The 11,862-nt window shown below is 56.9% G+C and overlaps 1 protein-coding gene across 5 annotated transcripts in view; it reads right to left on the bottom strand.

The window, feature by feature from the left end:
• Positions 1 to 31: 31 nt before the first annotated feature.
• Positions 32 to 11,862, bottom strand: part of ATOSB (atos homolog B) — a 38,887-nt gene continuing 27,056 nt past the window's right edge. For all 5 annotated transcript variants that reach the window (XM_071425668.1, XM_071425670.1, XM_071425672.1 and 2 more), the window contains 9 exons: positions 9,631 to 9,723; positions 8,850 to 9,036; positions 5,923 to 7,194; positions 4,310 to 4,368; positions 3,900 to 3,996; positions 3,324 to 3,482; positions 2,896 to 2,964; positions 2,215 to 2,420; positions 32 to 1,887 (listed from right to left, as the gene is read on the bottom strand). In XM_071425668.1, the coding sequence (XP_071281769.1) occupies positions 1,734 to 1,887; positions 2,215 to 2,420; positions 2,896 to 2,964; positions 3,324 to 3,482; positions 3,900 to 3,996; positions 4,310 to 4,368; positions 5,923 to 7,029 (1,851 nt within the window). In that variant the 5' untranslated portion in view covers positions 7,030 to 7,194; positions 8,850 to 9,036; positions 9,631 to 9,723 and the 3' untranslated portion in view covers positions 32 to 1,733. The remainder of the gene's footprint in view (positions 1,888 to 2,214; positions 2,421 to 2,895; positions 2,965 to 3,323; positions 3,483 to 3,899; positions 3,997 to 4,309; positions 4,369 to 5,922; positions 7,195 to 8,849; positions 9,037 to 9,630; positions 9,724 to 11,862) is intronic.

Below are 11,862 nucleotides of genomic sequence, written 5' to 3'. Positions count from 1 at the left end.
CCCCCCTCAGGGCGCGGCAGCCCCGGTCGCGTTCTGGAGCTCCAAACGGATGTTTATTAAATTAGAAACGAACACGAAAAGTACCGGCACGGCCTTCGCGAGCTCGCAGGGCCACGGCGAGAGGGCTAGCCCCGGTGACCTGGGGGCGAGGGGGACTCCGGTGTCATGGCGGTCCCCGAGAGCCGCTGGCCAGGGCAATGGGGAGCGGGCCCCGGTGGGAGGGGGGGTTTAGATCCACGGCTTGGGGGATCCAGGGCTCCGGTGTGAGCGGGGTTCAGATCCACGGCTTGTGGGATCCAGGGCCCCGGTGTGAGGGGGGTTCAGGCCCCCACTGTGAGTATACGGGCAGGTTCAGGCTTCCTAACCCCAGTGCAGCCGGGCCGGAGCCGGTCGGCCGCCCCCGGGCAGGGCAGGGCAGGATCTGGCCCCCACAGCCCCAGTCCTGGCCCATCCCCACACTGAGCGCCCCGCGCTGGGGTCTCAGCCCTAGCGGTGGGAGCTGATGTGCCTGTCCCCATCTCGTTCTCTGACAGAGGAATCCCCGCAGCCTGGGCTGGCAGGGGAGCCTTGCCGAGACCCTCAAAGGGCAGAGAGGTGATACAGACAGGGAATGTGCAAGCTTGTTTTACCCTTGGCCCTGTCCCTCTGACTGCCCCAGTCTGGATTCTCCCAGTCCTGCTCCTGAAGAACCAGCCCAAGTCCCAGAGTCCAATTTCCTCTGTTGCTTCCCCGTATCCCCATTTTTCTAAGCTGGGGCTCCTGACCATCCTCCAGCTCCTGATCACCCTGCTGGCAGACTCTGCCCAAAGCTGCCTCCTACATGGGATTCACCCCACCCACAGACAGTGCAAAGTTCCTTTTTTTTTTTTTTTTTTTTTGGCAATCTTCTCAGATTCACAGCTCACGTGCTCTGGAGGCTCTTGCCCAGAGGGCTATCCCCATATTCCTGCAAAGACCTCCAGGTCCCCATCCACGTGGCAGCTGTGTCTCTTACCTTCAGGAACCTGGCAGTGGCCACTCCCTTGACAGCCATAGGTCTCTTGGGGTCTGGCTTACCCTAAAAGACTCAGAAGATAAGCACAGGCTGCTTGGAGTTGGGCTGGCCCTGCAAAGCTGGTGCCAGCGAGGCTCAGCCTGTCAGTGGGCTTTTAAGACACCTCTGATCTGGGAGCTGCACCCTGTGTAAGCACTGGGTCACTCTCCCTTCCATCGGCTGAGGCTTCGCTGTCCCTAGTCACCCTCACAGTCCCCACAGCCCTGCCTGAACACAGGCAGCCTGGTGCAGGCAGGGCTGAGGAGAAGAACAAGCACAGCACCTCTGATCCTCTGCACGAGCCTCCTCTGTGCTCCCAGCAACAATAAATACTAATAAATACAAACTCTTCCACACTTTCTGCTCCCAGACCTGAGACCAGTGTGGGTGGTCTCACTCACAGCTCCAGTCCATCTCTTCACTCCACACCCACCCACCTCAGCCAACAGCCAAGTCTCCAAGCTGGGAGCAGTGCCAGCAGAAGGCTTGGGCATGTCCCTGGAGTGCCAGGGCTGCTCCTCATCCCCTGCCCCTCTTGGTGAAGTGCCCTGGGTGATCCCAGCCCTGCTGCAGAGCGTGGTGTCTGTGCTGGTCAGGAGGGTGGGTGTTATCTCAAAGCAGTGCTTGCTGGCCCTTTTCTCTCCCCAAAGTGCTGGGCTGGAGGCTCCCCAGTGGCCCTGGGGGCGGGGAGTGAAGGAGGTCAGGCCCGGGGTGAGTAGCAGGGGTTCCGTGGCATCTCTGTGAAGGATTTCAGTTCGTAGGGGATCCCCGAATCCACCTCGATCGACTTGCGGGAGAAAAGCAGCCGAATGTCGTCGTGAAGGTAGATCTTCCCTGACTTGGAGCTGTGAAACCTGTGTGGAGACAAGCAGGACAAGGGACCTTAGGCTCCCCCGATAAGGGCAGGGCATCCTCAGTGAGGGCACAACCCCCTTGACTACTTTGGCCCCTGGCCAATGTGGCCACCCTCCAGTTGCCTTCAGAGGGACAGAGACCTGGTTGCCTTCAGAGAGACAGAGACAGCTGCCCTTGGGCAGGGTGGCAGCTCCAACCTCCCCAAAGGAGCAGCTGGTCCCTGCTCCTCCCCAGTCCCTCCTCCTGTCTTGCAGGCTTGGGACAAGACAAGAGAGGAGCCCAGGGATGACCTTGGGGCAGGTGCCCATCCCCCTGGCACGCTTTACCTTAGATGCATCAGGTAGCAGAGGACCCTGCGGGGTGGGCTGGTGCCCAGTGGGTCACTGGGGGCCACTGTGGACCCCTCTTCCTCCCCCACGGGCACCAGGAAGATGCGATGGCGTAGGAAGGTCATGTGGTTGGCCGGCATGTCCTGGAAGTCGTATGTCACCAAGAACATCTTCACCACAGTCTTGTTGGGGTTAAATAAGGTCTGGGGGCAGAGGGGTAGGGGGTGAGACTGAGAAGGATGGAGGGCAGAGATGCGGCATCTGGGAGCAGAAACTGCTGAATCCAGAAACTAAAGCAGAAACTAAGAATCCAGAAAGCCCCATAAAAATCCTATAGGGCTTAGCCTGAATGCCATAGCTCTTTCCACTCACCTTCCCACCTGTGCTCCTCTTCCATCACATCCCATTCCCACTGCACATATGCACTTTTCTGCCAAAACCCTCACCCACCTCTTCCTTTCCTGATTCTCCCATCATCTTGTCTCCTTGACAGCACCCTAGGTACCCTATGCTCCCCTCTGCTATGCTGTCTTGGTGGCCATGTAACCTCTCTGCAGGAGACACCCCTTCCAGCTGCTGCCCTGCCTACAACATCATGGAGCATTTCCCCCCCACCCCCAGCAGGGCAACCAGAGCCCAACCAGCCCCATCCCGAGTGCAGGCCAGGGAATGACTCACCACTTGGATGGTTCCAGCTTTGGGGACACTGTAACCCTTCTTTCCCAAGGCCTCCAAGTCAATCACTCCCTGGGGCAAAATAAACAGCATGTGAGAGAGGGAGAAAGCCAAGGGAAAGCAGGAAACCAGCATGGGCCTGAGACTCCCTTGCTGGGAACACTTGGTACAAGTCAACAAGAAGACCCCCAGCTCAGCCCCTCTCCAAACCAGAAGAAACTGAGAGGTGGTGACAAAAGAGGTGATGACAATGGCAACCATGAAGCAGCAGAGCCTGTATGTTCCCTCTTCTTTCCCTTTTTTGGGTTAAAGACTGCTCCTGGCACAGGCAGCCATCTCCATTAACAGGTGGTTACTTGAGCCACCCTCTACAGCGAGGGGCTGCCCCAGGCTGTCAGGGTACAGCCCCCCAGCTCCCCACATCCATGTACCAGGAAAGGCGAGGGCACGCTGTGTTCAGAGATGTCAAAGTAGGTGACGTCGACAGGCAGGGTGACATGCTGGGGACAGTAGGAGCCACTGGCACCGATCTCTGCCGTGAAACCCTCGATCCTCCCCGATGGTGCAAAGCGCCCCTTCAGGATGGACTCCTGAGAGGGAGGGAAGCGTTAGGGAATCTCAAACACCAGCCCTACCCCCTGCCTCAATGCTCCAGGTGAAGTCATTCCCATCTTCACTGCACCCAGCTGCCTGCTTGCCCTTGTGTGCCCAGAGACCTCATTTTGAGACAGACCCACCCTGAACTGCTGGAATAACACCAACCATCTAACAGGGAGAAGCAGTGAAAGTGCCTTGGCTCAGCCTGACAGCACCTCTCTCAGCAGGTTCCACCCAAGGATCTGCTGGCTGAGCCATGCTGCTGGTGGGTCTGTGTGGTGGCGACTGCACGCCAGGCCTTTTGGGGACAATCAGCCCAGCCCTACATCAGGTGCAGCCTCTCACACTCATTGCTAGCCCTGTGTGGAGTCCCCGGGACCCACCTCCCCCCAGCAGAAAGGCACCATTACCTCAAAGTTGCCCAGCAGAGCATGGCTGACAGTGGTGGTGGCCCAGGGCACTGTGGGGGACCGAGTGCCCCTCCGGAGGCTGGTCCGGAGATGTCGCCTTGGAATGAGTAGAGAAGACTGGTGTTGGAGTGAAGAGCACACAGCCCCGGGTTGTTCATGTCCCTGGGATGTAGATCCCTCTCCAGGTCCCCTATACCTTTGCTAGAGGTTGAACCCACTTTCCTACATCCCAGGGGAAGAAGAAACACCACCCCCCACCCCAATCTGCAGTCTTATGGAGGGAGGTACATGGGCCAGGGCAGGGCAGAGGACTCAACCCAAGGTGAACCTCCCATGGGACAGCAGGGCACTGAGGTGGGCAGGCACCCTGAGCCTCCATGTCCATCCCACAGGGCTGCCAGGACACTCACGATTTGAGACGCAGCCCACTCTTCAGCCTCCTCCCGACCGCGGTGCAATCTGAAGAGCTCTGGAGAGTACACGAAATGGAGAACCATGTTAGGGCAGTAACCCCTGGGGGTGCCATCGTCCCTTGCCCTGCCCCATGAGGGTCCCAGCAGATGGAACAGGCTCCTGTCCTTGGGCAGCCATCAGTGGCCTCTGGAGGAGTGGCCAGCAGGGCGGCACAAGGACTGGGGTGTCTGGTGGGAACATGGGGCTGCCCAAAACCTGAAGTGGCTCAGCTGGGAATGAGGGTCTTGGTAACCAAGGGTACAACACACTGTTCCCTCTTCAGAAAGCAGGTCTCAGGAGCAGCCCCAGTGACAAGACACCTGTAGACAGAGTCATGCAATGACACCCCCTTGCACCTCCCAGGGACTGGTGACACCTACAAGAACACTCCCCGACCAGCCTCTGAAAAATTCTGTCCCCTGGTGATTCATGCAAAGTCCTCAGCAGTGCCACCAAGCAGTGCCACCCCTACCCACAGCTAGCATCCTACAGCTGTGGGGTGGGGGAGTTAAAACCAGTCACACTGCAGCCTCCTTTTAAAGATGTCCCTTTTTCAGGGGCTTTCCCTTCTGGAAGCCACACAAAGGGTAGCACAACACAAAGGGATGATGGAGCTGGCTGGCATGACCAGGCGGGAAAACCCAGGGAAGCTGCTGGAGGGCTTCACTCTGCAAGGACAGTGCTGGGGACAGCTGGGCTGGGGGACAGTCATGAAAAAGGCAGGCAGCAATGGAGCTGCGTGCCATGGATGGTGTGACCCAGCTCCAGGCAGCAAGAAGCCAGGGTAGCTCTGACATCAGTTCCTGTGGGTCCCCACACCATGGGATGCCCCAGAGAAAAAGAAGAAGGTGCCACGTCTGGCCTGAGCCTGCTGCAGCCTCAGCTGGCAGAACAGGGTGAGGGCAGGGGGCTGATAAGAAGAGCAGGGTAACAAAGGGGGAAGCAGAGGCAGCTGCTAGGGAGGGTTGCAAACCTCACACATCTTCCCCATTGCTGAGAGCTTGTGGCACGTTGAGGATATGCCACAGGGACCCCAAAATGGCAGAAAAGCCAATGGCATCTCTGCACACAGCTCTGGGCTCCTTGGTCAAAGCATGTCCAGTCCCACTGCCTGCCACTGGTCACTTGCTCTAATGGGCATCATGGCTAGGAGTTCAAGGCATCCCACACATCTGCCTTCCTCCTCATCAGGCAGGCAGAGGCCAGCCCTCTTTCCAAGCTTGCTGGTATATCATGGCTTAACATGAAGCCATCAGGCACCAAAAGTGGCTTCATGACATATGCAGCTCTCACTGCCATGGGGAGGTTGTCTCCTGTCCAATAAAGGCTCTCCAGGAGAAAAAGCCAGTTGCATGCAGAGGATCCAGTGACTGCAAGATGTCAAGAGCTGGTTAAAACAGACCATGGGTGTCAGGGCTGACTGTCAGCTGCTGCCTTGCTCCCACCAGTACTGCAACTCAGGGACAGGACGGGGCATGGTGCCACAGTGGACCACACTGCCCACAAGCACAGTCCTGAGCTCTGGGCATCCCCAGGCCATTCCCTGCTTTCCCCCAGGAGCAATGCTCACCTTGACTGCAGGAAGCAGGTGATTCCAGAACGGAGCTCCCTTGGCATCGGTGCTGCGGCAGGCTGTGGGCACAGGATGGCATGGCAGGACCCTCTTCTTCCTTGCTGGTGGGGACAGGCTCTCATCCTCAGAGCAGGAGTCAGTCATAACCTCGCCAGCGGGCAGCAACTTCCTTTTGGCTGGGCAGTTGCTGCTGAGTTGGCTGCTCCCACAGGGTGTCATCTCCTGGGAGCTCAGGTTGCTGGGCTCAGGGCTGAGCGCTCTCTGTGGAACTGGGGACTCCCTGCACCCATTGGCCACTGCTGGCCCTTCCACTTCTCCACTAGCCCTGCTGGTGTGAGCTGGGCTGCTCCCTGGCTTCTCTCTCTTCCCACCAGGGTCCAACTGGGTTGTTTGTGCAATACTGTGCAATTCAAGGTGAAGTACATTGTGGCCACTTGACGGCTCCCCATTCTCTCCATAGTCTATGGGCTGATCCCCTGATGAGACAGGGCAACTGTCTCTCATGTGCAAAGTACTGCAAGCAATGTGCTGGGGCCAGGAGGACGAGGAGGAGGAAGAGGAAGAGGAGGAGGAGGAGAAGGAGGAGAAGGAGACATCCTGTGACTTGTCCTCTCTGCTGGCCTTGGGGCTGTGTCTAGGGCTGCCCTCACAGCGGTGCTCCACTACCCGCAGCCCACTGTGGGAGAAGTGCTGGGCAGAGCCACAAAGGGAGAGCTCCTCCACCAGCAGACCATCTTCAAAGGTATCATCATCATCCAGGGAAGGCTGCCCAGGGCCCCCATCCACCCCCTTGTCACCCCAGTGAGTTCGTTTGGGATCTCGTCCCCCCTCCAGAGTTCGCTGCTCGGGGTATCCCCTCTTGACCGCTGGCCGGGTGCCTGCCCGCTGCTCCGTGCTCTCAGAGGAGCTGGAGAGATGGGAGAAGATGGACACCTGGTAAACCTTCTGGCGCTTGATCTCTGTCTCATTGTAGCCCATGAGGATGCTGCGGTGGGTGCAGCACTGCGAGGAAGGCTCCAAGGGTGTCTCCCCCCTGGGCCGGGACAGGCTGGGCTCCGTGCTGCGCTCCGGGGGCAGAGGCGTCTCTGTGTGGATGTGCCGCATGGAGCCTCACTTGCTGGGACTCCGAGCGGAGCCCATGCAGCAGCAGGAGGGGGACTGTAAAGTGCCACAGGTCAGGGTGTAAGGGCAGAGGGTGGAAGCTGGGCCTCCTCTCACTCAGGATGTCTGTGGGAGCCCTCTACTATGAGGTGCTCTGCAGCACAGCATCTGGAAAAAAAGAGAGCAGAAGGATGAGGATCAGCCCCGGATCTCCATTCTCATCCAGGCTTCCGGCTGCAAGGGACCAGTGGGACATGGCTCCTCACACAGCCCACTTGAATCTCCCTCTCCAGGGACAGGAATAGGAACGAGGCTGATGTGCCTTTCTGGGAAACCCTGATGCATCACCCAGCTGCAGGTTCAGCACGCACTTCCTGGCTCAGGCAAGGAGAGAAGTCTCCAGACAGGCAGGAGACACCTGTGGACAAGTCTGGACAGGTGGGGAGGAAGAGGCTTGCCCTCTGCCAGGGACACGCTTGTGCTGTTGTGGAGCACAGGAGTCAGGCAGGTCAGACGAGTCCCAGGGGCTCAGGCCTGTAATCACCCCTTTGGGCAACAGCAGCAACATCTCCCAGTGCTGGCCAAGACATCCTGCCCTGGCCATGTGCACTGAGGCAGGGCTGGTGCCAGCCCCACAGCAGGGACTGGAACCTGTACAACATCCCTGTTACCTCTGCCAGCTTGGACCAGGCATCTCCAGCACCTCAATCAGCAGCTAGGAGATAGCAGGGTCACCATCCACCCACTCCTGCCAGCTCCAAGGGCCTGCCCTTCTCTGTGCAGCATGGTGCCTCACTTTTGATTTTCAGTCCAGTTTGAGAGCTGTGAGAATCCTGTCTACATGCTGGTTTGTTTCAGGCATGAAAAATACTGAAATGGTTGCAAGAGCTGAGGAGATGCAGGAAAAGTCACCAGCAGACTGAGGACAAACTGCCCATGCCTCGCAGCTCTGCCTTTTGCCTGTCTTTGCAGCTGTGCCTGATCTTGTGGAGTAAGGGCTTAGGGGCAAGTGAGCAATGGGGAAATTTGTTCTCCAAGTGGATCAAGGCTATGTGGAGAATGAGCCTGCATATGCTATTTTGACCCTGCTGGGATGTGGATGTGAAAATGGCAGGCCAAGGTGCTTGAGACCAGGGACTCTGTTTAAAAGGTGTGATAAAAGGTATAACCATGAACCAGAGTATGTTGGGGACTGACTAGCTGGAAAACAGCACAATAAAAAGGGCCTTGGGTGTCCTGGTGGGTGCCATGTTGACCATGAGCCAGCAATGTGCCCCTGCAGCAAAGAAAAACAATAGTGCACCAGGCACAGGATTAACAGCAGGTTGAGCAAACTGATCCTCCCTCTCTGCTCAGCACTGGTGAGGCCACATCTGAGAGAGTGCAAAACAGGGACACTAAAAAAATTAAGGGAATGGAGCATGTGTCATATGACACCCAGGACTGCTCAGCCTGGAGAACAGAAGGCTTGGTGAGATCTCATCTAGGTATCTAGATAAGAGGTTCCCTCTGAATATCAGAAAACACCATTTTGTTTAACTATGACCAAGCATAACCAGTTACCTAGAGACGTTATGGAATCTTCATCCTTGGAGATATCCACAAGTGATCAGGACAAAGTCCTGGGCAATGGCTCTAGGTGGGGCTGGTCCAGATAACCTGCACATGTTCCTGCCAACCTCAACCCCTCTGTGTAGCCCCCAACAGTGCAGCCCATCCTGGCTGCCCCCACAGTTACTCACCGCTGCTTGTCTCTGGATCAGCCTCCCTGCTCCACTGCCCCAACAGTGCAGCCCATCCTGGCTGCCCCCACAGTTACTCACCCCTGCTTGTCTCTGGATCAGCTTCCCTGCCCCGCAGCAGGCGGTCCTTGGCACAGCTGGCTGCAGACGCCTGCCAGTCAGGCACCCCCCAGAAGCGGCGTGGCTGCCGTGGAATGGCTCCCACCATCACGGTGTGCCTCCAAACCTCTGCAACGTCCTCTCCAGCTCTTCAGGGTCCACAGCGGCTCTGAGGGGAAGGAAAGGGGGACATGCAGGGCTGGGGTGATTCAGATGCTTCCTGGGAGAAGGGCAGGAGGGTGCTTCCAGTCTGCAGGGTCACGCAGGCAGGGAAGGCAGCATTTAGGCTCAGCCTTTCCCAGCCTCCCAATCAAAGGCCACATACATCTCAGTCACCTCAGGCAGTGCTAACACATTGATTTCCATTTAAACCACAAATATTTCAAGCTAAGCTGTGAACTCTCATACCTGGCTTGATTTTACATCCCTTTTGCATGCCTTACTGTATGAAACCCTGTGCATAGGAACAGATTCCTCTTTCTTTCTGGCAACCATTTCATGCCTTGCTTTCCAAGACACTGCAGCAACCTCTGGGCCTCCAGCTAGCTCCTGGTCTCATGTTCACCTCCCGCCCTTCCACCCACAGCACAGGACACTTTCTGGCCTACAGATAAGGAGAAGAGCTTGGAATTGTTTTCTTCCAATATGAGATGCCCGTCAGAGAAGGCAGAAATGAGGAGCCTGACAGCCCTGAGCCATAATGGCCCCCCACCAGTTTTCCCCAGCACAAAGACAGCAATCCTTTCATGTGCACAGCACTCACCTGTTCAGATGTGCCCTTGATGCACAACAGAGATTTGCAGATGCAACACAGCTCCCCTGTGGTCATAATCCACGGGCACTGCAGCTTTGATGCCTGGAAGAGGGTGTGGAGAAGAGTCAGCTGAAGCAGCAGCTCATGGTGCAACACCTTCATAGTGTGCAGGAGCCCTTGGGCACCTCCACCCTCAGCACCTCTGTGGCAGACAGCTCATGGACTTCACCAGCCCAGGCATCTCCAGATAAAGGAGGAAATCATGCCTATCCCTAGGGATCATGCCCTCCCCACCTCCCTCCTATGCATCCCTCAAATGAGGACTCACTGCAGCACCCATCCAGTGGGAATCACTGTCTGGGCACCCCAAGCCAACAGTGAGTACTGCTCTGAAGGCTGGAAACAGCAGGGCCAGGGACCAGGCAGATGAACAAAAACCCCAAATGGATGCTCAGAGGCAGCAACACTCAAGTGCAATCCCCTTCTGGCATCCTGGTCTGGCAAATTCTGCATCCCTGCAACTTGCACGTGTGAAGCCAGCATCAGCTGTGCTCACTGCCTGACCTCACCTGCCCCAGAAAACAGGCTGTTCTTTCACTACATTTCCAGTAAGATTTGTAATTACAGGCTGTCATGACCAGTCTCTGAGAGCTGGACAGCTCAAAAGCCACCACCACTGCTGGGGAAGGGCATTGCCTGCCAGCAACCAGCCAGAACTGGACCTGTTGAGATACAACTGCACCCAAGGAGCACTTGCAGCATGACAAACCACGGGTCTAAAACCGCAACAAAAGCTTTTTGCAAAGACCAGCTCCTCCTGGCACCCCATGAGGTCTGCACCAAAGCAGGTAGGAAAGCAACTGAATGCCCTCAGTTGTGGGTGGATGCTGAAGTGGTAACATGCTGTGCTCTGCCTGCCTGGAAGGTTGCTGTGTCCCTCCTCCATCCCTGAGGGAGCCTTGTACCATGACTTGTGTGGCACTATCAACCAATGGGAAGCAAAATCAGCAACCAACAGCAAGAATCAGCTTGGTGCAGTGAAAGAAAGAGTGTGTCCATGCCAGAACAAACAGACAATTTCACCTGTGTCCTTTCATTCTCTTCCCCATGTCCCACTGATGTCACAGTCATTTTCTCCCTGGCAACCGCTGCCTTTCAGGAGAATGGATGTATAAGGACAGGCTGACCTGCTAGCACCACAAACCCCTCCCAGCTGAGCTCTCAACACCAATCATCAGGTGCTGCCAGCACCAGCCACTAAAACAAGGGGCTGCACCACCTTTTGCCAAGCCCGGATACTGTTGTTTGAAGCATCATGCTAGAAAATGTCAGCCCCACGCCAGGAAGAGGAAAGTATCACCCAAAGTGTCTCCAAGTACAGCCTAAGATCTCCTTGAACATCCTCTTCAAGGAATGCCCAACAGCGTGGATGGGCAGCAGCCGGGGCATAGCTCTGCTTCTCACCCTCCTCGAGGTGCAAGGGGCTGTATCCCAGGAAGGTTCTCTTGGCAGTGCCAAGTGCCTCCCAGGGCAGTTCCTCCCTGCTGAGAGCCCATCCAGCTCATCCTCTGACAGCACCAGGGGAGCCCACCACCTCCCCAGAGAACAGAGTCTGGGACCATGGCCTCCTGCACTCCAAGCAGGCACAGGGAGAAAGCACCTGGTCAGCTCTGCCTTCTCCTGTCCTTGAGCCAGGCACCTAATTCTGGCCACATGGATGGGACAGAGCCAGGCCCAGGGCTTCACCAGCTCAGCTGAGCAGCACAGGTACCATCCCTGTGGACACAGCACATGGGGCTCCACATGCCCACACCAAGGGTTTGGCCCCTCCTAAGCCCACATGATGCTGATTTTTTTTTTTTTTTACAGTGTTTCAGTCCATGCTGGTGCTCTAAGATAGGACTCAAAGAGCTTTGCCTCTTAAGGGAAGCCCACTCAGAGCTCTTCCACTCTCTGCCCTGGTCCTGCCAAGGGCCCCTCATTGCCCAGAGAACAGGCAGGGGCCCGTGCTTTTGCCAAGATCTCCCAGCACCTGGATCTGGAGCTATGCCAGGCACAGCTTTCCTCTATTTCTTTGCCTGGGCAAGGGCACCACGCTTCAACACCCAAGAAAAACCCAGTGCCAAATGACCTGCAGAGAGGGAGCGTGTCCCAGGCACTGGGGCAGAAACCCTGTGCTCCTTGGGGACACCGAGCCACCAGAGCCTGACGTGGAATAACACAGCCAGGCCTGGTGGGGTT

Source organism: Agelaius tricolor, unplaced genomic scaffold, assembly GCF_023055355.1.
Source record: "Agelaius tricolor isolate 1412-34295 unplaced genomic scaffold, bAgeTri1.0.p SCAF_4, whole genome shotgun sequence".
Classification (NCBI taxonomy): Eukaryota; Metazoa; Chordata; class Aves; order Passeriformes; family Icteridae; genus Agelaius; species Agelaius tricolor.
Note: the sequence above shows the minus strand (reverse complement) of the source record. Positions and strands in the feature narration are given on the sequence as shown.